This window comes from Parus major, chromosome 4 (genome assembly GCF_001522545.3).
Source record: "Parus major isolate Abel chromosome 4, Parus_major1.1, whole genome shotgun sequence".
In the NCBI taxonomy this organism is placed as follows: Eukaryota; Metazoa; Chordata; class Aves; order Passeriformes; family Paridae; genus Parus; species Parus major.
In genome coordinates, this window is record NC_031771.1 from 60,623,270 (window position 1) to 60,649,095 (window position 25,826).

The following is a 25,826-nucleotide window of genomic DNA, read 5'->3' on the forward strand; positions in this document are numbered from 1 at the left end:
TATTACTGCACATTAAATGCTTTCTTATCTTTCTAGAGTAACTAAAAAATAAAGTTTTACAATTGCCACCACCACAATGAGCACAGAAACTAGAGAGCTAGTAAGCTCTGAGGAGGCTGGATAGTCCTCAGTGGTTTTGTGGTGTCTGATAACTTTTGGCTTTGCTAATTTCATAGAAAGATTTTGTTGTGTATGAAACTCTTATCTCCAAACAGTCATGTCCTTCTAGAGTGACTTTGGATAAAATGCTCTGTTTTATGAGCACACTCCAGAGCTCAATAAAATATTTCCATTTATTCCGTTTAACTTCAACTCTAGTGTCAAGCTAAATTTTGATGAAATCAAGAATGTCACAGCAATTCATTCTTCATGTTTACTTTTGCCTTTAGTTCAGTGTTGACCCAAGGCATGGTAGAAATTTAAGCTGAAAGAAGTGTTTATAGAGAAGATTGAAAAAGATGGGATAGGAAGTTTCTTGTCCTTCTCAGCAGAATTTGTTCAAGACCCTTATATATAGAATGACTGATTTCTTCCTTTTTTGATTGCTCATCCAAGATCTTTCAAAGTCTGTCTCTTATTTTTTTCCTGTGTCATGTGGATGTAATTTGATGCAGTGTGATATCTCCTCTCTTCCCCTGCCTATTTTTCCTGAGCAAACTATACATTGTTGTAACAATATGATAGCTCCATGTTTTGTTCTGTGTAGTATATGATATGGCATTACGTCAGCTTTTGATTATATGCTAAGAACTCTGTTCTTTCTTTTTCACTTTCCTGGTATTTATCTAAAGGCTGCTCTGAAGGTCCCTCTATTTCTTTGAGACTTTTGACAGGTCCAAGATGTGTAATTATTTGATGCTCTGCTGCAGCTGCCTGTGTCATCTATAAATGGACTGCTGTTGTGTGTTAACTATTTGAAGCTGCTTGAAGAAAAGCTTTGAAAGTATTTGTGATAAGTAAAGAAAGAACTCCAAGGGCATTAATTTGCATTTGATCCCTGTTGTTTTATACAAATGGCCTCTGGGAAATTTTATGCCATCCCAGTTTGTATAGGGCCCTTAATCCATTAACAGTTATTAGTTCTTTCTGTGATGGTGCCCATCACTGTTGACGCTCACACTGGCACCTGACATGGAGAGTTAGTTACCCTGACTTCCTTCTCTTCTGTACTCATAGACCCTGAAATAAGACTGCCCTTGTGACTCAGCAGTGTCTATGGATATGTGTGGTGAAAGCCCTTTTTTTTTTTTCCTATAGGGGTGAAGGAGAGGCAAGGTGAAGAGTAAGGTGTGCTCTTTCAAGAGCCTATGACAATGTCAGGGACTTTCTCTTCCAGCTGCCATATGTCCAGAATTGTGCATTTAAAAAAAAAATCATCTAAGTGGCCTTTTTCTAATGAAGAGCACTGAAAAATAAGTGCCATCTAATTAATCTCTTCAGTATCTCATACCTGAAACAGCAACATGCCAGTAAATATCTTAATAAAGATAATGGATCACTTCAATCCCAAATTAATCTCATCAAATTGTTACTGATGATAGCTATAATTTATGACATAACCTTGTTGCAATTGCTTTATCTGGTTCCCTGCTTCTTTAAAATGTAACAACAGAAGACTTTTGACCCTCATAGAAAACTGCAAAGGCATGTCTTCTTTAAAATGCATGGAAGTTAGATACCATGCTTTTTTAAAAGGAGGTTGAGGACTAATGAAATAAATCTTCATGCAATGGATTATAGAGGCTACTCAGACAAAATAAATTATTTTATGATTAACTACTGGAAGAAGTTTTAAAATACTAAAGTGCTTCTGGATTTTTGCAAGTGTTTTATAGGAGTTATAAAGATTTTCCTAGTGCTAAATAGATATATAATAAATTAAACCATATTTGGTAGGATGGCATACCCAAGGGGAATAGAGACATAATGACAAAAATGTTTTAGGGTTGGCTGTAGTCTGGGAAGAATGACATCAAGATGACAGCTGTTGTCTTTCATTTGAAAATGTTGAGCACAAATAAAAACTTCGAAAAAACCTCTTAACGAAACAAAACACAATGTTAAACTCCTGAATCATATGTTGTGACTCTCTCCCCTCTGAGTTTAAGTACATGACCCATATATTTACATGGGAGATTCATGCCAGAGACCCTCCTGCATGTGCAGTGGCTACTGGAAGACAGCTCTGCTTCTCCTAATGCCAGGGTGTCTATGTATGTACATATGTATGTACATATATATTTAATACTATGTATTGTCCTTCAGGTAAGGAGGAAGAGATGTGGTCTGGTGTCCTATGGTGTGAAAAGTTTCTTTGTGTTATTCTGTAACCTTTTATCTCTCACAAACCAGGTCATGATAAATTTGCAAATACAGTCATTTGACATAACCTCTGAATCATACATGAGAAGTGTTTAGAGGTGACATAGATTAAAAAAATACAACAAAAAAACTAATATATACTTAGGTTACATCAGAAAGGTTTATCTTTATTACTTTTGACTTGCTGTTTCCCTTCTGGCGAGATGTTAGTCTGCATTTTAGTCTTTGTAGATTTTTTTTTCATAGAATCCTAGAATCCTACAATGGTTTGTGTTGGAAAGGACCTTAAAGATTATGTAGTTCCAACTCCCTACCATGGGCAGGGGACATCTTGACTGGGCCAGGTTACTCAGAGCCCATCCAGCCTGGCTGTGAACACCTGCAGAAATTTGGAGTCCACAGCTTATCTGTGGAGAGGTTTTTTTCCTATTTTCAGGAAAGTGTCTTAACTGTATTTCCACTCTTCTGGGCAGTCTAGAAAAATTTCATTTTTCTGTTTTCATTTTCATCCTGCTGTCTCCATTTGCTGTCTTATGTGAAAGATAATCTCATTACTTTTTGTTTTGAACATAGTTGTGTAAATGTCTCATAGTTATAGAAAGCATAGACATCATACATTTTACATTTCTATATGAAAAAAAGATGGGCTAATTGTATGTATCTTATATCTGGCTCTTGATTGATAAAAGACAAAAGTAGTCATATATTTTGATATGACAGTGTTTCCAGGGAAACTGTTTCCCAACATCTTCCTTTTCTCTATTTTGTAACAGAAGTTAGCCAGGCAAAAGTAATTCCAAGTTCTCTTCTGCATAATACCTTACAAATGTGTGGGACAAAGTATGCCTGAGCCATGTCAGCATTTTCCATGAGCCATGGAATAGCAGCTTTCAAAAAAATTGTTTATTTTTGCTCATTACATTAGCAGTGAGCTAACTGAGTTACAGGTAGCCAGTTTCTTTTTTTGTATGTCTTGGATACTCACATGCATTGTTATAGATATTCTGCTTGCCTTAAATATAAGATCTGCTACACTGAAAAAGTGAACTTTCAGAATTTACCTCCTACATGATTTACCCAGCAGTGATGCTGCTGTAAAACTGGGCTTTTCTAATCTTACTGATTACATAAATTGTCTATACCCGTTTCATATCCCAACACAAAGTTCGAGGCATAAACTTACAGAATATAAAACCCTCATCTGTTACTAAAAAGCAACAGGTGATTGAAAATGAGATTTTATATAGTTCACTGATGAAAATAAAAAAAGCTGTAAGAGCTGACAGATGAGCAAATGTGTATTCACTCATAGATTCATTCATTTATTGGACATCAATGACCGCATATAAAATGAATTTAATGCCGCTCCATCTCATTTCCCACATCAACAGTTCACAGCTTGGACTTGGATTAATTGGCAGATGCAAGAGAACAGCCAAGGGTTTATGGCTATTATGACTGAGCTTAGTTTGGCTGGAGTGTAATGCAGATCAAAGCAACACATGCCTGCCAGATATTGTGTTTGAGGAGTTTGTTCTGCCTTTTCCTGTGCATAAACAGTTGACTTCCGTCACCACACAACATTTCCCAGAAATGCTGGAATGTCTTATCGCATTCTTTTAAGACTGATTTCCTCCTATTTCTACCTGTTCTCAAGGTTTTATTTTGCCATTACTCATATGTTATGCCTTGTGGCTTCTTTAATCTTATTTTTTTTTAATGTGTTTATTTTGTGTAAGCTCATTTCTGTATACTAAAATTCACGTTAGTTTTTTTTTTAATATTCCCTGCAGGTAAAAATTAATCCATTGAGATGTGTACTCTGTATTAATTGTTATTCCAGTTTACAGTTAAACTTTGTTAAACTTGCAGATATGATTGCTATATTTTTCTTGGGTATTAAGAAACTAGGTGCTCATATGTGTTAAAGACTTAAAACAATTAAGTAGAAAGGCTTTGAGATGTCCATTAGACCCCATGAATAAATGAAAATATATAGTGAAATTTGGAAAATTTTGATAATATTCAAAGTATTTTCTCTGAAGAAGTAAAAAATTATATATTCCTTTTCTTTCATATCTGCACTTAGTTTCATAATCATAATTTCATGTTATCCTTCTTCACTGTTTGCTAGAAAATTTTTTCTCCCTGTTTTTTACTCTCAGAATTAGGCGGCTATTCCCTGTTAGGCACACAACTCCATTCTTGGTAGAGCCATCTTTTTAAAGTATTTGTGTATCTCTACTCTCACTGTGTTTGCTAGATATTCTGTAATTTTTGGCTGCAAGTAGTTTGCTGCCCTCACAGACCTTTCCAAGATTGTTTAGCTCTGCTAACTCCTTCCCAGGACACTGAGATTTGCCAACTTGAACATGTCTTCCAGCACTGAGGGCTGTTTTTTATTCTACCTTTGAGATGTCTATCAAATAAAGTACTGTAAGGCAAAGTACTTGCAAATCAGTGCTAAACAAAGTAAAGGACAAACAAATCAGAGATGTGGAAATTGCCTGAGACAAGTATGTAGGCAAGTATACAGGAATGTAGGAGGTGAAATACTGCACATTTGGAGATTTGAAGATGGGGGAAATACTGATTATGAACTTGAACTTTTCCCAGCATATTTGAGAGAGTAATGAGAAGGATGTAATAAAATGGGAAAATATGTTTCATGCTAGAACTAGTAACTGCGTATTTATTTCCTGCAGGACTTCAGGAATCTTGCTGTTTCCACCAAAAATTCTGCAGCAAATTCTTTTTCCTCCTGAGCTTTTTTCCTGCATCAATTTCTATAACATTGCATTAACAGTCGTCTTCTTACTCCAGCGGTGCAGACAGTGCTGGGTGAGCTGGAGTCACAGCCTCAGTGTCACTGCCCAGCAGCTAAGACCACTTTATGCCCATTCATCTTCCTTTTTCAGATTCACATTTGTTAAAAAAAATGCATTTCCACTAAAGATTGATATTATATCCTACTGCACTCCAGCACTGAGTATTTTCATGCACTGGACGGCTTGCTAAAAATTCCTTATGCTAGTATGCAGATGACAATGTCTTTTTATCAATATCATGGTGTTCTATGATAAGTCCAAAGGTAAAATCCAGGTTTTATCTTGAAATAGGTTCTCACAGTACCCATTAACACAAATCAGTTATCACAAATGTAAACTAGTTTGCAAATGAAACAGGATAAAGCAGAAAGCCCACTGGGGATTTCTAACATGGCTACTGCAGTTCTGAGTAACTGCACACCTCCTCTTTAATTTTATTATTCAAATGAATAAATACCCTTCACCTGAAACTGCAGGAATGCCTCTCTTTATTATAGAAGGAATCAAAAACTCTAGTAGAAGCCAATCATTGTCAATACAAAGAGAAAAAAAGCATTTATTAGGAAAGAAAAAGAATAGTTGCAATTAATGACTTCTGTTTGCTCAAGCAGTTTTGGTTTATGTAGAAATTTCATACCTTATAATTCCATATTCTTTTCCGTGGTACATAAATTTGCAAATACTCGGAGTGGTAGATGGAATGCCTCTCTGTCTAGTGCTCACGTTTCCCACTGAGACATTCAGAGGTGTTGACTGACCATTTTGGTTGTAACATTATATTGAAAGAAATATTTGAGCTAAAGCTCTGAAATTTTAATTTTTTCTGTGTGTTTTGTGACCAGCCCCAGACCAGGAAATGTGAAGTAACTGTTGAATTGCCATGGTTGCATGTACATGATGCATGTACATCTGAACAAAGAACTGTTAGGCAAGGTTTCATTGTGCTTGTTGACTGCCAGTCATGATTCTAGCAATAAGACAATTTCTGTTTTTTCCAGTCTGTCCTCCAAGCTGAAGCTTGGATAATACAAAATCATAATCAAACCCACAAAATCAAATAACCAGCAGACAATCCAGTTCTAGTGTCTTCTTTCACTGCTAAAACTTCTCTAGAACCACAAGTCTCTCCCAGCAAGTCTCACCTTGTGTCTCCCTCAGTACCATGGTCTGATAAATACGTATGTTCCTCTTACAGGTCACCATGATTCTTACCCACTGTCTCCTTACTCTTGTAGCCCTTCTTTTCCAGAGCAGTGAGCAGCTGATGTACCCACTGCCTCTCAGTGGTCTCTAGCCTCTGACTTCAGTAAATCTGCAAGTAAATTCTGCTGCTCTTCTCCCATTTCTTGCCTTGTCCAATCCTCTAATTCAAATTATGCCGTATTAGGAAAGCAGTATTACATTTTCTAGGGTTTTCCCAGTTTCAGCATTCCCCAGTCTAGTTTTGCATGTCAGAAAGCTCCTCAGATGATATGTGCGGTCTTAGCAGATTCTGTTTTCCCGTGGGATCGACTCTTTCTCAAGTGTCTGTATAGTTCTCTGCCAGATTCTTCAGGAAATTCCTGCGGTCTTTCTGCTGGAGATTGTTTCAGGAAATCCTTAATGATGTCAAGTTTCCTAATTCTGCACTTATTAGCTCCTATTGGCACTTTGTCCTTATATTCAGGTATAACTAGGAATCTCAATCTACTGTATTCAAAAGATGCATGAACTTTTGACCTGCCACAGCTAAGAAAGTAAATTATAAGAGTCTCAAACTAGCAGAATGATTAAGTGGGAACAGTCTTCATTATAGGTGGAAACACTATTAAATTATTCTTGTTTCTCAACTAAACTGAGCAGTGAAGTTTTGTTTCATCTTTGAGCAGTTAGTGGTATTCAAAGGAACAATGTGAACTTCTGCAAAACCAAAGAGTTTTTGTCCAGTGAAGGCTAGAAATTATATTCAGTTTTATTTTTCCTCTTCAAAAAATCTATACTGCCATAAAGACTTGCTTAAATCTGATTTCATTCAGGGTCTGCTCTTTATCATTCAGAATGCCTAACTATATCAGCACTGAGCATAGGCTTGGCTGAAATCAGTGTATGAGGTAAGCAAGCAAAAACTGGTAGCTATGCTGATTTTCTAGGAGGTTGAATATCTTAGTAGTGGTGAAAGACGTTCCTTGAAAAAGATACAGAGAAATACACATTTTCTCAAAGCTCCTCAGCTGAAACCTTCGCAACAAAGCGTCCTTTATGACAAAGGAACTTTCATAGCAAACCATAGAAAACTTCACTTTTAAAAATGCAGATTTATGAAAAAAAATTACAGTCCCATGGAGAAACTTGTTCCCAAATGGTGCAGATATAATCAAGTATCTCTGATAGCAGTTAATCTCCATGTTTCAAATACAATTTTTGTTGGTATTTGTTTTCAGGGAATGAGTATATGGTTTCCCTCAACACTCTTCCATTTAAACCAAATGATCAGTATTCTTCAGTGCTTTCAGCTGTTAACAGTGTCATTGTTCTTTCAGAAGGTACATTTTGATAAGGAAAACTATAGGTGGCACATACTTGATGATTGCAGAGTCATAGCTTTTCATTTTTCACATTGCTAAATCCATTAGCATTTTTGTAGGACTGTTTTATGTCAGTTGGTGAGAGAATGGGAGCTGGGAAGGAGGACACTTGGTTGGGAGTAATCTGGATGCACTTTTGAGTTCAGAATCAGCCACTGCTGCCGTTTTATGGAGCCTTGCTATTGTGGAGCTCTGTAGGGCATATGGAGCAAGCAGTGCTTGCTTTGATCAGTCATTTCTTGAAAGAAGGCCAGAAATTTCTGTTAGTGAAGCCCTGATAATAATCTTATTTAAACAAGCTTTAGGTCAGACTTACGCTTTGAGTCTCTAGACCCTCACATCTTGAAGAAATGCTGTTGCTGGAAATAATTGATTTTTCTCACGAACCACTATTAAATCCTCCTCAATCTGAAACACTAGAAATATAGTAGTAGGATTTTTCCTAACCAAGAATTTAATTGAAAAGGAAAGGAGAATATTAAAATTAAAATGAAGAATTTAATTTACTATGGACTATATGAAAATTTTTTTAAAGAAGTTCTGCGTTCCTGGTTGACAACAGGAATGTTGTCAGTTGCGTCTATTCATACTTACAATTTTGTAGTTATTAAATTATTATTGACTTTAAATAAGTTTTCTGTGGGGATAACACCTTAGTTTTAATTGAAAATGTGTGATTTTTGTTTGTTTGTTTAGGAAAGGGATTCCAAGTGAACAAGTGAAACATGCTGATAGAGAGCAAGCCAAGCGTATAGTTTACTCAGTGGTTTATGGAGCAGGTAGGCATTTTTAAAAAAAAAACCCAGCTACTATAAATTTATACTTTATTCATGATTTATATAAGTAGACTGAATTTCTAAAGGTGAGTAAAAGTTTGTCAAAGTATTACATTTATATTTTTATCCAGGATTATTAAATTATCTACTCAGTATAAAAATGATGAAATTAATGTAGTTACATTGCCATATACAAAGATTATCTGATTTTGTATTTATTTACTGCTGATAAAACTGAAGCATGTGTCTGATTTTGAGTGGACTTTTGTATCCTCTCAGTATATAGACAGAGATGAGAATAACTGCAATGAAAGTAAAAAAACTCCAATATTGTTTTAAAACACATTTATAGAATCAGAGAATGGCAGGGATTGGAAGGGTCCTCTGGAGGTCATCAGATCCAGCCACCTGTTCAAGCAGGGACACCTTGAGCTGTTTGCCCAGAACTGTGTCCAGATTTTCAATGTCTTCAAGGCTGGAGAAAGGGCTCTTCAAGGCTCCACATCCTCCCTGGGCAATCTGTGCCAGTGCTCGCTCACCCTCACAGTGTAAAAGTGTTCCCTTACTTTGAGTTGTAATATTTGCTGCCATTTCTTTACAACTGTAGAAAACTTGCAAAAATCCATTGTTACCTGTTCTGCTTAAGTCCTAACCAGGTCCTAGATAAGTCAAGATGTTCTCCATATTTTCCAAAATTGCCTACCATTTCTTAAATGATGCCCAACTCTCCTTTTGCTTCATACATGCTTAAGAGTTACCTTTTCTGGGGAGATAGATGCATGTATGCCATCAGCCTAGAAGGTCTTGTGAATTGGTTTCAGTGAACAGCTGACTAACTTTCTCTACGGAGGACGAGTTCTTGAAAAAATCATTTAGGAAATGAGTGCCCTGGGCTGCAGACTTTATGTAACTTGGAAACACTTAATGCTACATCTTGGGTTCCTGCCTGTGCTTTCTAAGCCATCTTTTGCACTGAGTCCTTGAACCAAAGGCAGAATCAACCAGGGTATTCCATTTATCATTTATGGCATTCAGTTGGAAAGAAATGCATCAAATTCAGCTCTCCAGAGTATCTATTTTGTGTTTAGGGGTGTGTGTAGTTTATATACATGCCTATAAGGATAGATAGATAGACAGACACCTCCATTTTTTCATTAAGCTGTATTGCATTTGAAACCTCTGTGTTTAAAATCTATATCAAAACAGCCCAGCACTAGTACCCTACACTGTAAATTTAGACCTGCCTGCGTTGAGACTGGAATCAAATCTTCAATTTCCCACCTGAATGGTTTCATCACTAGGTTATTTCAAAAAATGCCAGCATTATCACCCCTGCCCCTTGGTCCATGCAAATGCTACACATTTCCTATCTCTTCCCTTCACTGTGGGTGGAATGGGCAGATACCAGATGTAATCAGATTAATCACCACCAGGTGAATGCCCTGTAGTTCTGTGTGTAGTCAGAAATGCCTCAGTTCCTGGGGCTCAGTGGAGCCTATGTCTGTCCCCTCATCTGTAGAGAACTTTCATGTTTGCATTTAAGCACAGTATTGGCATTCCCTCACTTCCTTTGAACCAGGCACTAAAGATTTCAGTGCAGCAGTGTTTGATATAAGTGTCTCCATTTACTTGTTTGCTTTGTGTCCCTCTCTCTTAAACAAGGGCAGTTGAAGCACCTCAGAGATAATAAGAAGTTTCCAGTTCATTAGAAGTGTGATCAGATCCTAATTAAGACATGAAATGATATCATTAAACTACTTAGATGGAAACTGGGCTGACAAAAAGTAATTGTTAGATACACAAAGTTGATGGACTTGAATTCCACCCACACTTCATCTCCCTTCAAAAGACAGCTCACTTTTCATTAAGAAGACATTTTGATACAACTGAAGAGTGTGAATAGTACTTCTTTCAGGATTGAAAACTACAAAAACACTCCCTGAGGAGGTTGCCTGTATTAGGCTTACAGGAGTTAATAAAAACCTTTCATGTAGTAAATAGTATTTTTTTTCTTTTTGTTTTCTTAGCTTTAGGTTACACTTGATTCATGTTTTCAAGGTCTTTCCTTTAATTCTGAAGGATAATAAAGGAAGAGACAGACTGGTTATTAGGAAAGTTTTCACCCAGAGAGGTGGTTGGGCACTGGAACAGGCTTCCCAGGGCAATGGTCACAGCCCCAAGCCTGACAAGAGTTCAAGAAGCATTTAGACAACACTCTCAGGCACATGGTGTGACTCTTAGGGTGTCCTGTACAGGGCCAGGAATGGCCAGGATCCTTGTGGGTCCCTTCCAGCTCAGGACATTCTATAAATGTTTTTAGTAGGTTTGGAGCAGTTCAGTTCACCTGTTTCTGCCTTAGTCATCTTGTAGAACTGAAACACAGGTGACTTAAACATCTGTAAAATAAGGAATTCAATGGCAGTATGTTCAAGCCCTGAACGGACACAGAGGGCTCTCACAGTGTTTAAATGAAAACTAATGCTATTTTCATTTTTGAAAGATGATACTGCAGAATGGAGAACACTGAAACTCATAGGCTGCTGCTAGTAATTCTCCTGGCACAGATAAGTCAAGGAAGAGTGCTCAGAGAAGGTTTAGTCCACTCCTGGGCTTTGCCTTGCATGGCCTGTGCTCCTGCATTGTGGAGCATAATCTGACACAATTACGTAGCTGTTTATTCCCCTCTTTTTGCTTCCTGGGAACTGCATTTCCCTGACACCTTTAGATGTCCTTGCTAATATTATGCTTTAATTTTCCTAGTATTCTATGCAATTGTTCTGTATATTAATAGTTCTTTAAATGGATAACATGGACAAACTTAGATGTTACAGTTCTCTAAGGAAGTTACAGTAGTCTCCTAGCTGTTAGCCATGTGTGCTTTATCAGATAGATTTGTCATTCGCTGACCCAGGAAGAAAACCCAAATTAATTAGATGTCAAAAAAAAAAGAGTACAGATCTATAATAGCTCAGCAAATGTCATCCTGGATGTCAGTGTGAATTTCTTTCTCTAGCACCTTGTCCAGACTGGTGTTCTTGTAGCTCAGTGCAGATCCTGGCGTGACTGAGAACAAAATGCTACAAGAATTGTCCTGAAATGCACATCAGCCTGACAGTGATGGCATTTAGGTGGCTGAAATCTTCTCTCTTTTAAAAGTGCTAGACAATTTTTCTTGACAGTGTTACCGTGACAATGACTATTCTGTGCCTTTGGTGCCTTGAGTTGTCTCCTCTCAGCTTATGTTCTTAGCAGACACGGTGCTGGTTTTCTGTCGCTGTGCAACTGATGGAAATATATGTCTTTCAAACTTCATATGACTAATGTTGATGTATGTTTTCTTTTTACTGGAACTGTTTGATTTATAAGTGGGTTTAAACTGTAACTCTTAGTTTATATTTTTGCACCCTGGCATATTTTCAGGTTTTTTTCACCTTTTCTTATAAATGCTCTTAGATCCAGCTTAACAGATAATGTGCACCTATATCCTGTCCAAAAGCTATTATTCCTTTCTTTCTCTGTTGAAACACTTTTTCTGTTTTTCCTTTTTCCATTTTTTTTTTCCAACCCTTTAATCTCAAAATTTGGACCCAAATTTCTGCTGACACTGAGGAGTCTAAGACTGTTTGAAATCTATGGGACTCAGACTCCAAACATCCTTTCTAAATTCAGGCTAAACCCTAAAGCTTCTAGCTAAACTCAACATCACATATCTCCATCCTTTTGTATACCTTCATTATATTTGTGTTTGCTTGAAGTTAATTTCAAATCTTTATCTGCTCTTCAAAGTTTGGAGATTTCAACACTGAACTAGTAGAATGATACTTAAAGCAACAGCATTGCTCTGTGAACAAAAGAGATTTCATCCACATTATAGATACAAATTATAACTAGGAATGTCTTAATTGGATACTTGTTATATACTTATTGATTATATACTTAATCCAGTAACATCAGTAAAACATTCAAGCTCAGGGTTAAACATTTATTTTGTTGCAATATGATTTTAGTGTATCAGATCCATCTTCTTTCTTAGAGATAAGTAATTCCACTGACTGTGCATGAAACGGTGCTATTACATGTAGTGCTTTTGTGTTCCACTTTATTGCATAATAGTGAGAATTTCTGTACCACCAGGTAAGGAACGTCTTGCTGACTGCTTGGGAATAACTCCTGTTCAAGCTGGTCAATTTATAGAGAGTTTTATGCAAAAATACAAGAAAGTACATGAATTTACAAAGAAAACCATTGAACAGTGCCGAGATAAAGGTAATCCAAAGCCTGTGACCATATTTTGTTTACTGATCTGCAATCTGTGACAGTGGTAAAGACAGAGATTCAACTTGACCCAAATTCAGATAGTTACAGGACAACAAAAATAGATGGAATATCCTTTGTTGGTGAATCAGGTTTGGTTTTTTTTTTTTCTTTTTTATCCCTAAAAGGAGCTGGTTCAGTCTGCCTTTTCTCAGAAGATACTAACAGAATAAGACATCTGTTCTCAGAATGAACCCCACTTAATGTCAAGTTACAGTGCATCATTTTGACACATAATGTACTCCAACAGAAAAAGAAGCCCAAGGAATCTTCTGCCTAATAAATTGGATACATGGCTGCTGGACCGTGGAAGTTCAGTCAATTTACACAGCCAATTTTTTAAACTTACTTTTTCTTTACATCAGTCAGAATTTATGTTCTTGAAGTTCAGGTGGTAGCTGTAGTGACAGATGTGTGCTGAGTGCTTCTGCAGCCAGCAGCTGCAAACTCTTCTTGCATCAAATTTGTTTTTAGTCTACATATTCATTTATATTTAGTGAATCCTAGGAGTGCAGTAATTTGGGAAGAGAAAACATAACTGCTTGAAATATTGTCTTTTAAAAGCTTATTAGCAGAACTATCAAAATTGAGTTATTTTGCTTCTTATTCAGGCATGCAGTACTAAGACATTTTTTAGAAATTAAATAGTAAATTTGCAGTATAATACCCATCACTGTATGGATGAGTGTCATGACAGAAACATATAATTCACTTCTAGTTATGAAAATGGCTACCCTTCATTTTTCATACTTTGTAGGGCCACAGAATCTGCTGGAAGTATGAACTGTCATTGTGTCACACATTTGCATTTATTTTTTAATTAGAATTGCTCAAGAAAAGTGAAGTTACCGAACATCCATTTTTAGCTGTAATCAAGCCAAACATAACACACCTAGTAAAATATTACACATTTATAATATAATTATGATATATTTAAAATAAATTAGCATTCTTTTCTTAAAAGTGAATGGATTTCAATAAACAGACTTCCTTGCAAGAGAATCTGGTTTATGAGTACAGTAGAAAGGAATGTCATGACTAATGTTCTAAAGTCATCAAAGCATGCTTGTCCTTACACTCCTGCCTATCAACCATTTTTAACTACTAATGGTCGAAGAGCAATCTGTTTAGGTTGTTCAGGCTTTAGAAATCTGCAGCAGATCAATATTATTTTATATTTTTCTTGTTAATCCACCTTGGATTTAAAAAAAACAAAAACATTCCAACCTGTTGAGCTCATTAGAAGGTATTTTTCTTAACTTATTTGCAGTTCAAAGGTGGGCAGCAACCCCCTGACTAATATTATTTAAAAGTTATGAATGTCTGATACTCCATGTAGACATGATAAGCATATACATAATTCTTTTATCAGTAAGATATTTGTTATATATATTACTGTAGTGCTGTTTTTTTTTTTATGAAATTATTGACATATTGAAAAGACTACATGAAGACCTCATTCAGGCAGGCATTTGCAGATTAGTCACTGACACCAGGCACCATCTCTGCCACTATTACACAAATGATGGTGTTTGTCTGGGGATGCTGCTCAGTTATGAGGAGTCACACCTCACAGGAATAAGAATATTACAGCAAATCTAATTTTACCTAAGAATGCAATGTTTCAAGAATCCCATCTTTAAATACTGTTCTTCATGGAAAATGTTAGTTAAATTGAGAAGATTTGTTTGCCAAAAAATAAAAAATAAAATAAAATAAAAACCCCAACTTCGAGATAGTTCTGTTCCTTGTTTCAAAACTGGTACTTTTGGTATCACTGCTCCTGGAAATACACTAAAAGCAGAATTAATTCATCCTCTGCACACAAGCCTGGGTATGTGCTGTCCATTATAAGGTGATAACTTTTTGTTTGAAGAGATCTCCTCACCACTTACTCTTGCACAGCAGAGGAGATGAAACTGTGTCAGTCTGAATTTCCATGGTATCTAACAACAATTCATGGGTAGTCAAGGTGATCAGAAATATAAAGAAAATTTTTTTCAAGATGTATTTTTAACATGGATCATTTTTCATTTTTCTTAAAATAAGAATTGAAGTTTATTTTTGAAGATAAGCTAAGTTTTGTGTATGTTATTTTGACAGGAGAATCCTCACATTTCTTTTCCTCTCTCAACTCCTCTCACTTGCCCTCCAAATAGGTTTTTTTTAGAAAAATACGTCATTATGCCTAACATAAAGATTTAACTGTGTTTTTATGCTTCTTTTAAACTAAAAAATCCCACCACACTAGAGTTAAGGAAGTTTGTCTGTGAAAGCAACACAGAAATACTACATAAAGAAAATGGAAAAAAAATATAACTGCTTTTTTTCCCCAAAAAATCCTATTTTATATTTTTGGGAAATATTCATTACTGATTTAATTACTCTAAAAATTGATTTTTCTTTACTATTCCCAAGTAAACTATTCATTGTGTCAAAAGCTCTAATTACGGCTGCTAATAGATAGCTAATTCTGTTAGGTATTTATAGTTTCATCTCCCACAGAGAGAGTTTGCTGGTTTATCAGTAGACATTCCCAATAAAAATTTAACAGCCTTAAAGAAGAAAAGTTTTCCTTGTATAACATGTACCAATTCTTTGAATGAAATAATTCTTAAACCAAAAATACAATAAGCATTGAAGGTTTAAATAAGCTTTGACTATTTTCAGAGTACAAAATATTAAATTGAATCAGGCAGCACATAATTACAAACATTTGTATTATCTTCAAAAAGAATTTTTGAAATTTAATTTTATTCACTCTATTTTGCATAATAATAATTTTTGTTTAAATCCTGCAAGGTTACGTGGTTTCCATAATGGGTCGCAGAAGGCCCCTGGCCAATATCAATGCACAGGATTACAAGCTACGCGCTCAAGCAGAGAGGCAGGCTGTCAATTTTGTTGTTCAAGGTAAAGATCTGCCTCCCGACCTTCCTTTCTCCCCACCTGTCTCTATTCCTGCCTGGCTTTAATGGGCAATAACTCTGATAATTTCAGAGGAATGAATATTCCAGTAGTCTACTAGAGTAGGCGTGAGTTTTACTGTGAAAAAAAGAAGTTAAAATTATATATTCCATCTACCTTGGAAATTGCCAATAAACAGAATACTATAATAATAATGATAATATCAGCAATGGTGTAAATGTTCTAATACACTAGAGTACTCTGTGATAGTTAAATGTGGGTATTGATACTAACTATCTATAGACAGAATATCTAGAATTCCTTTCTTCAGATGCATTGTTTCTTTAAACATTTCCTAGTTTTTATAGTCTGTTACTGCAGAAGGGTTTCAGTGATTATGTTTCTTACAGATTCCAGCTTTTATTTTGCCAGAGAGCTTTAGTTTCAGAAATATAAAATGTTACAATAATTGTGCATTGTTATTATTTGTTTTGAAATCCAGCTCATTCTTTGCAGAAACTTTCAAACTTAAATCTGAGGAGGGCAAGAAAAAAATTGTTTTTTTTTCACAGAAAAACATTTAAGATATAGATTGGAAATGTAAAAGTCAGCATTCTGTGCTCACATTAGTTAATCTAATGCAATAACATACTCTGTTTAAGTAACTTGGGCCTCAGGTGTGTACAGAATTTAGCCACCCAAAGGAAAAAAATATCTGAGCTGTCAGCCAAGACTGAGATCCCTCCTACCAAGCTGTCCATTAGAAGAATTATTTTTTTAATTGATGATGCTGACAGGGTTTTCTGTGAGTTATCCTGGAAGTGTGCAATTTACAGGCAAGGAAAAAGTGCTTTCTAGACATGGTGATGGCACCCTCCTTCTAAAGTTATTTGAATATTGAAAGTATCACTTTCCTCTCCAAATATTATTAATTTTAATGTTTCATTTTTAAAATGCCTTAAGTATTTATTTCCTGTTTGACAGTCCTTAAGTACTGTCTCTGCAAAGATAGCTACAGATCTAGAATTCTAATTCTCATTCTGTGAGTCCTGCAGAGCACACAGTGTAGCACTGATAAAGAGACACAGCCCTCTGAGCAGCATTTGCTATGTCCATCTGTCCCAAGAGCTGGAGCAAGGCTGTCTCAGGAATGTCTATGGAACACTCACTTCCATGTACCTACAATCATAAGATTGTCAGATTTCTTTGTCAGTTCAAGTGGTACTGGAGGACAAATGAATGCAATATAATGCAGTTGTTACTCAGAATGTAATCTTAGAAGGTGTGGTGGAGCAAAGATTAAAAACTCTAAAATATTCAGTATTCCCAAATTTTATAAAAGAAATTATTCTAGACTACCATGATGTTATTTCAGCTATAAGATAATGTTTGAAGACTATAAAAAATTTCTAAATTATTGTAAAATTTTTTATCACATTTAATGCACTAAACTGTGTTTAATATGTGCTTTATAGTTAAACCTAATAGTCTAATTAATTTAAGTAATTTACATTTTGATTATGGTCACAGAGACTCAGAACACTTCAGATGAATGATAATATTGAAAGGAATGTAGAATTGTAGCTTTGAATTATTACAGTTGGATTTCTCACATTTTTTTCATAGTGTTTGTTCTCTTTTTGAATATTTCCCAGTTCAGTAGTTTCCCAGTTCAACGTGCAGCATGTTATTCTTCAGTTATTATTCAGTTGTACCTATCCCCCTAGAGAAAAAAAAAAAAAAACAACACCAGTTTGTTTTTTCTTTAATTATTAATTTATAATTATTTTCTTTTTTAAAATTTTAAATTAGGATACCTCTAAAAATCATATTTCAGTAAAAAATTATTTTGAGAATTCTTTCAAAATTTATTACTCTATGTTTTGTAAAGAATGTATCTAGAACATTTCTTTTGTGATGGACTAAATGCTCAGTGTAGTTTTATTCTCTCAATCACTGAGAAGATATTTACCTGACCTTTACTGAAACATCCTTTCTTACTTTTTATATCAGTTGTCCCTTTTTGTTGCATGTTGAATAATTTGACACATGCTTTGAACAGGAAAACGGAATGGATATTTGAGGCCAAACCCGCAGTCAGACATCACCATCTCGATCATCAGCTGAGGCTCTGCGCTTGGTACAGTTAATGAGCAAAACAGAGTCTCAAGAGGAGACAGTTTGTCATAGATGACTGTGGAGAAAGAAGAGATGTTAAGCCTTTGTCCTCATTCTCTTAGATATTCTTCCCAAGCCAGAAGGGCCCACTGTATCCTGGGGGACATCTGTCACAGCCTCACTGGCCAGTCGTGGTCCCACTCTGCTCTGCACTGGTGTGGGCCCACCTCAGTCCTGTGTGCAGTTTTGGGTGCCTCAATATAAGAAGGACATCAAACTGTCAGACTGTGTCCAGAGGAGAGTCAGCAAGATAGTGAAAGGTCTTGAGGACCTTGTAAGTGAGAGACTTACGAGGAGCAGCTGAGGTTTCTTGTGTTGTTCTGTCTGGAGAAGAGAAGGCTGTGGGGTGACCTCATCACAGTCTATGGGTCCTCAAGGGGGCCAGTGGAGGGGAAGGTGCTGAGCTCCTTTCTCTAGTGACAGCTGTAGGACTGTAGGAGCTGTAGGAGAGGCATGAAGCTGTGTCAGGGGAGGTTTAGGTGGGATATTAGGAAAAGGCTCTTCACCCAGAAGGTGATTGTGCACTGGAACAGGCTCCCCAGAATGTGGTCACAGCCCCAAGCCTGACAGAGTTCAAGGAATATTTGGACAATGCTCTCAGTAATATGGTTCAGATTTAGAGTCCTGCAAGCAGCAGGGAGTTGGGGAGTTGGACTTGATGATCTCTATGGGTCCCTTCCCATTTGGAGCTATTCTGCGATTCTCTGATTATTTCTCAGCAGTGTACCCTTGTGATTTGGCTACCTGGCTGTTCTCTGGCCCTATTCTGAAAGCTGAATCATTTGGAGGAAAAAAATCAGAATTTATTGAGTTACAGGGTTGTAAAAAGGACCATGATCTAGGACATTTAGGATGTTTAATGAGACAAGGAGGATTATGGCTTCCACTCTTTACTCAAAAGATTGTTTCTATGTTTTATCAGATAAATCTTTTGTGTAAAATGCTTGGATCAGAGCAAAGCCCTTCACCAAACTGCAGGCCTGGAGAATTATTCTGTCTCTTGACGACCAGAGATGTGTCATCTGTTCTGTGACATGACACTGTTTTATGCACCACTGCTCTTAACACTGTAGTGTGATGAATATACATTACATACACATGGAAATATTAAAAAGTGCAAAATTAAGGCTCCAAATTGAAATGCAGCACTGAAACAATGTTCTGACCTTTTATGACATTAAGTTTTAATTGATTAATAGGGAAATTTTAATTAAAGCTTATAGATAGATTATTTCATGCCTTTTTTTATAGAAAGCAATTTTTCAACGTATAGTCCTGAATGACAAATTCACCTTTAATTAACACATAATTTCATGTTGTTATTTTCTAGTTTTAATTGACATGCAATTACTTCCTCTGTTATTTATTAATCCTATAATCTGTTCCACATATTACATTAATTGGATCTGCTAGTTTTGAAAATTATTATAATTCAGAATCTTCTGATGTTTATTGTTCCTATGCCATAGTTCCAGGAAGAACATTTTCCTTTTGCATGCTTTAAATTAAAAACAGATCGCTTTCTTTCGTAGGCTCTGCAGCTGATCTTTGTAAAATGGCTATGGTGAAGATTTTTGCCTCTGTTGTCATTTCTCCAACTTTAACAGCCAGGTTAGTAATGAATGACTGCAAAACTGTTTGGTTTTAAAACAAAATTAGTTGAAATTAATATGTTTCTGGTGTTTGAAGCAGCTCTAGAACTACCATGTGTACCTCTGAATCTTTCAACAAGCAAGGACATGTGGAATGGTTACATGAGTAACATTTAAAGTTATATCTTTGTGCTTGAATGGTTGGATCTGTAAATGCATCCATAGCATTGAAGTGTCCCATGGTCATTTAAACTCAGATCTAATTCAGTGGTAGTTCTGCACCTTTGGAATCAAGCCCACTGATCATATCCTTCCTGTATTTGAGTATATTGTACAGTGGGAGTTGAACATTCAATGGGCTGGGGAAAAAAACAGGAATCAGGAAACCAGTGCTCAAACAAAATAAATGAACATTTTTTTATTCTTGTATAAATGGCTTTTCTTTAAAGAAAAGCTCAGTCATGATAGTTCTCTGCTGTTGTGACTGCTCAGAGTTGGGTGGGAGATCAGATAATGTCCTCAAAGTGTTTTATGCCAGTAGCAGAAATAATGAAGTCTACTTTTCCTGTGGAGAAGTTGGTCTAGAGAGCCAGTGAGCATTATTATTTGCTGCAATAAAAAGAGACTTTGAAGTCAAACATGTAGAAAAGACCCCAAAGAACTGATTTCTCATCTTTGGTAATGCAAAGGTTTTGTAGCAAACAATCCAGTAGAACATGAATTGGTGCAGTAGAAGTTCAGACAAAAGCAGAGCAGTGTAAGTAGTGCAGAACATCGATGTTTCTGCTGTCTAGAACTTAGCTGTAGCAATCATGCATTGAGGACTTCTGTGGGTGTTTAGCTCAGTACAAAGAAATAGGGTTTGTCCTTCTAAATATACTTGGCAATTATGGGTATTATCTAACCCTATAAGTGATTTGTGTGTGTTAGTGTGTTTCATTTATACACAGCAGTGTTGTCTTATTTGATCAATGCTTGAAAATACAATTTCTAATTACAAATAAAAGTTCAGTTTGTTGAATTCAAAGTAGTTGGACTCATTCCTATGCTAAAAATAAAATAACTTCTGAATGATTCTTAAGCGTTCTTGCAACTTTTTAAGCAAAATACCATTGAGCTATTAAAGAAAAAAAAAAAAAAGAGCAAGTGGCCCTCTAGTACAAATCTGAAAAGGGAAATTGTTCTTTGATGGAGATCCTGCCTGTACTCAGACAATGACACATTTTTGTATTAAATGTTGGATGATGCACTATCACATACTGCATTGTACACTTTCAGGCAGATTGTCTGCACTAATTGTTATTCATTTTGCTACCTGAGTTGAATGAAGAGCCCAGAATCTGTCAGCTGTGGCATGGATCAAAATTTTTGCAGCAGTAGCAGGCATAACTGAGTTAGATGAGTGATAAAGGAACAGCCAACAGCCTTTAGTGGAGGAGGCAAGTGGAGGTGGTGCGAGGGCAAAGAACATTCTACATTCTGTAGTTCCTGCCTGGTACACAGATCTTTAGGTTCAGCAGCTGGCTGTTTGTTGTAATTCTGGAAAAGCCAAAGTCTTTTGCTACTAATACCATGTCTGATTAAGCTTAAGAATGATTCTTTTTTCAACAGAAGATTTTACTTGGGATTTTCTTTCCCAAAACTATTTATTTTAAAGAAGGAATGTCACCAAATGGCTAAGGAGGTAACAGACATGGGGAAGTATTGGAGCTGTACATGTTAAAATTCATGGTGTTGTGAAAGCATAGGGAAATGGCTACACTGATCATAACATGGATAACAAAAATATCACTGCCTATCCTGGTTGTTCCTATCATAAATGTCACAGCTCGGAAAGACCAACACTGCAAGGACATTAAAAAAGGATAGACTGTTTTAAACAGTTTTGAACTTCTGCCAGCCATTAACAACTGGATGGCTTTGCTAGAGAAGTGTTTTAGTAGTCAATAATAGCTCCTTGCTGTAATATTTAGTAGGTACTTAGAGGCTTGTCAGAAAAGCACAATCAATGCCTTTGTAAATTCCGGTGAACACTTCCCTGCTTGGACATTTGAAAACATCAGAAGGATCTTGCCAAAAGAATATGGGACTGAAACTTGAAATGTGTTTCTGCTTATCTGTCAGATGACATTCAGTTGGTTAATTTTTCAGTGGTCTGTTTCTTGATTTTCTTATCAGTCAGGTCAGGATAATGATCCTAACATCCTTTATAAAGCCTTTTGAAAAATATTGTTGAAAGGAGGCGTGGAATAATTGGTGCTATTGTAACAATGGGAATGTACAGTAGCTCTTCCAAAATGAGAAATATAATCAATCTCATATTATCACCCCATCAGATCATATTCATTCCAAAGAAAGCACACTACTATCTTTTCTGCAATCTTCATCCCCTTGCAAGTATCTTTATTTCCGTGTTAGAATTTCTAATTTTAGAAACAGGATTTTCACTTTGAAGAGAATATCAAAGAGAAATATCATTTTCACATGCTTTAGAAGTGATTATGAACATTTACATTGGGAGACAGTATCCAATTAAGCATTGCTAGGTGTTGGCTAATGTTCAACATTTTGTCTTCCTTACCTTAGAAATAAAGAAAAAATAATTCTAAATAAGGTCTTATAGTTTTTAGTGTGAGTTTGCAGGTATGTTTGCAGTCTTCACTCACTACACTGCATTCATTGTTCCCATGCTGAAGGCTGTCCAACAGCGAGCAAGCTCTGACCCAATAGTGTGAAGCTTCATTTTTGTATGGCTATCAGGCAGTAGATTTCCAGGTATTGTTTGCACATATGATACTGTATGTGGAAGTCAGGAGAGGTGATCAAGTTACATTTTCATGATGCTTCATCAGAGAGAAGTTCTTGATGAAACAGTATTCCTCTGTGACTGATCTATTTTGTCAATTAGGAGTGTCATTTTTCTCTTTGTTTTTTAATTCAAATATCAGCCTAGCAGCTTATGCAGTTTTGTTTTTTAATTCAAATATCAGCCTAGCAGCTTATGCAGTTGACAATAAAAAGTCAATCAATTACTTGGAAACAATTTTACAGAAATCAGGAAAAGTAGTATTAAATGTAATGTATATGCTACAGATCTAATATTAGTATAGGTGGACTACTGGCATCAGTGTTAATATCTCTTCATTTTTTGCATGGTGCAAGTAATCAAATTTTTCAGACTTCTTCCATATTACCTAGATCTTTCTTAAGGTGTGCTGCTGCTGCTGCTGGTCAAGTTGCTCACTGAAAATGTGCTGCTAACATAAATTATTGAAGTGCCAGCTTTCACCTGTCTGATGCAATCCATAGAACCTCCACACGATGTTTCCTGCAGGCAGATGATAGCAGAGAAACTTCTGAAATGAGATCAAGACATACAGTAGCAGCTGAAAGAAAGATTTATGGAATTGATGAGAATGCAAAGGTGAACTTGGTGAACTCAGGTGGACAGTTGTAGTTCTTTTTGGTGTTTAAAACATCACTGCAGTGACAGTCACATGGAAACTTCATGAGAAAAAAGGATGCTGGTGAATTGTGGAAGAATTGCTGCCTATAGTATTGTTTGTACATATTATCATTTTGTAAGCTGAAGAAGCACTGATGTTACCCAATGTCTACTTGGTATTACATGGACTTCTCAGTATCTTAACAACATGTACATGAATTTTAACAAGTCTGCAGAACTATTGATTAATTTGGTGTGAATCCACCGATTCTGCTTTTGCATGAAATTATTGTTCTTTCACCACTGGACTTGTTTGTGTGCCACAAACACACAGCTTTACTTCTCATCATGTCTGGAACTTAGGTAAAGAGACAAGTTCAACCACAGGCCATATATAAATGAGTAATCTGAAAAAGAGAAACAACTAGCAAATAAAAGCAAAAGGTTTTATTTTCTTGGTTGGTCCCTGCTTTTTTTTAGTAGCAGTGGATGTTGGAGTTTTTCTATATCTTCCTCAAGGAAGGAATGCCTTAATCAACATACTGATTTTCTGTGCTGGTGAGCTGTAAATGAAATGCTCTTCTACAGAGAGCTAAATTAGTAAGGAACAGCTCTTATTGTCCCAGCAACAAGTATTGTTTTTTGTGACCTGGATTTTTTTCAGATACAAGTCATGATAAATCACAAATAATTTATTTCTTGAAAGTGGCTTCAGTTCTAATACAATTCAAGAATCTAGAGGCATTTTTATAAGGTCTGTAGGATTCAATAATTATTTCTTTATAAACTTCTTATAATCTCTCAGATTCATACAAGAGGGCATATTCATAAACCCATCTTGCTGATTACATCATAGTTACAAACAAATACATTAAGTAAAATTCTTAGTGCTGCTGCTATGTGTGTTGATCTTTAATTCTGGTCATAAATCTTACATCCCTTTATCTGTTTCTTCAGGAGTTAAGAAGCTGTTTTTACTCATGTTTCTTCTCAAGCAATTAAACAGGATTTTCAAATAAATTATTTTTGCTCTGGTATTCTGCCCACAATTTCCACTCAATATATGCCCAAATTTCCTTAATGTATTAACTTTAGCAAGATGGTTAACTTTCATCCTTAGCCTGGAGAAATTGAACCACAAGGAAAAGATAGATTTTGGATACTGCTTGAGAGGAGAATAAGATTATTGTTTCACAGACAAATCCTTTTGTTTCTGTAGCAGAAGGAAACTTCCAAGATCATATTGCACTCTCCATAGCTGTTGTCCAGTATGTAGCTCTTTGCCTCTCAAAGTAGACAAATAACATTTCTATGCAAGCTGTAACTTAGAAAAATCATCACTTTCCTCAAGCAATCAAAGAAGTATTTTGCATGTATCCACAAGATGGTGAGCTGTTACCTGAACACTTCATGCTCAGTGAGCCAGAGCAAGTCAGAGTAATTTATTCTTTATAGAAAGAGCCAAGTATATTTAATATGCTGAAATATCAGAGCCAAAAAGGACATGCATGATGGAGCAGGTTTTTCACTATTCCTTTATGGAAGACACAAATAAATATATTTCATTTATAACCCTTTTGAAGGTCACCTTTTAGATTGGTATGTTTTCAAACATTTTGGATACATGCAAAAATTCTATTATCTTTAATTAGCCATCTGTTCAGTTTCCCACTCTTCATGATGTAGCAGCTGAGAAACCCCATTTCACAGGCTAGCTGGAATTTTATGGTTAAAATGTTAAAATAATTTGTTTTTTTCATGAAAACACTGAAAGAGGTAGCTTGAAGTTAATGCAAGTAACATATATTCAAGCTATATGAGCATATATGAGATACAACTTTTATATTACAAGATTAGAAATCCACATAGGTGCAGCTTCAAAAAAACTTTTAAAAAGGGAAAATTCTACAAAATATTACAATATTCTAATATTCTTGTTCCTTACTTACATGACAATAGGCATTCCGTCCACTGGAATCTGTGGGCTTTTGTGGGGGAACTGTGGCACAGTTAAACAGCAGGTAGTGTTAGTAGTACCAGAAAATAAATGAATAGTGTTTCAGTAGAGGGAACATGGATATTTCTAAGAGGAATTGGATCCAGGTTCCATCTGGTCCATTATCACTGAATGTGGCCAGTAGCAGATGCTTCAGGAGGGAGGTGTAAGATTTGTAGTAGAGTAGCCTGTCTGTCTGTGGATTTTCATCTTCCTCTGCTTGTGGGGATGACTCTAAGTTCTGAAACGTAAGATTTAAAAGTCTTCCCACAAAATCATTGTATGTCATCATTTCTAAATATCCTTGAAATCTATGCAAGTGTTCATTAGATGAATAGCCATTCTGGCTTTTTCTGGCAAAGTGTTTCATCACGTGCCTTTTAAATCAATATTTTATTAAATATTAATGTATTAAGAGTGAATGTGTCAATTTTTCAAGTGATTTTTTTTTTTTTTTTTAAACATGATGCATCTTTTTTTTTTTTTTTTTTTTTTTTTTTGCTTGGTTTTTTTTTTTTTTTTTTTATTTTTTTGTTTTTGTGTTTTTTTAATATTTTTTGTTTTTTTCTTTTTTTTTTTTTTTTTTTCTTAACTACTTTACAGTTTTTATGCTTTTTGGGTTTATTTTTAAACTTTATGTACAAAGTTTTTAACTGTGTACTCCCATATCTGTGAAGTCTTCCATTAGATGTTTGTTGGTTTCAAATTCAAAACAAAAAAATGTGGTGTTACTCATTGGATTATTATTTTATTGATTGATTTGATTATATTAAAAAAGGGGAATAACATAGAATGAGATACAAGGATATTAATATTTGGGATATAAAATCTGACACCTTCATTTCAGTGGTCAGAGACATAGTGCTTTTTTAAATAAGATGAAAACCTTGTGGGAACAGAAAAT

The 25,826-nt window shown here is 35.7% G+C and overlaps 1 protein-coding gene across 2 annotated transcripts in view; it reads left to right on the forward strand.

Moving 5' to 3' along the window:
* The window catches only part of POLN (DNA polymerase nu), an 88,992-nt gene that overhangs the window by 45,895 nt on the left and 17,271 nt on the right, over positions 1-25,826 (forward strand). For both annotated transcript variants that reach the window (XM_015625076.1, XM_015625073.1), the window contains 4 exons: positions 8,411-8,493; positions 12,625-12,756; positions 15,607-15,717; positions 19,422-19,500. In XM_015625076.1, the coding sequence (XP_015480562.1) occupies positions 8,411-8,493; positions 12,625-12,756; positions 15,607-15,717; positions 19,422-19,500 (405 nt within the window). The remainder of the gene's footprint in view (positions 1-8,410; positions 8,494-12,624; positions 12,757-15,606; positions 15,718-19,421; positions 19,501-25,826) is intronic.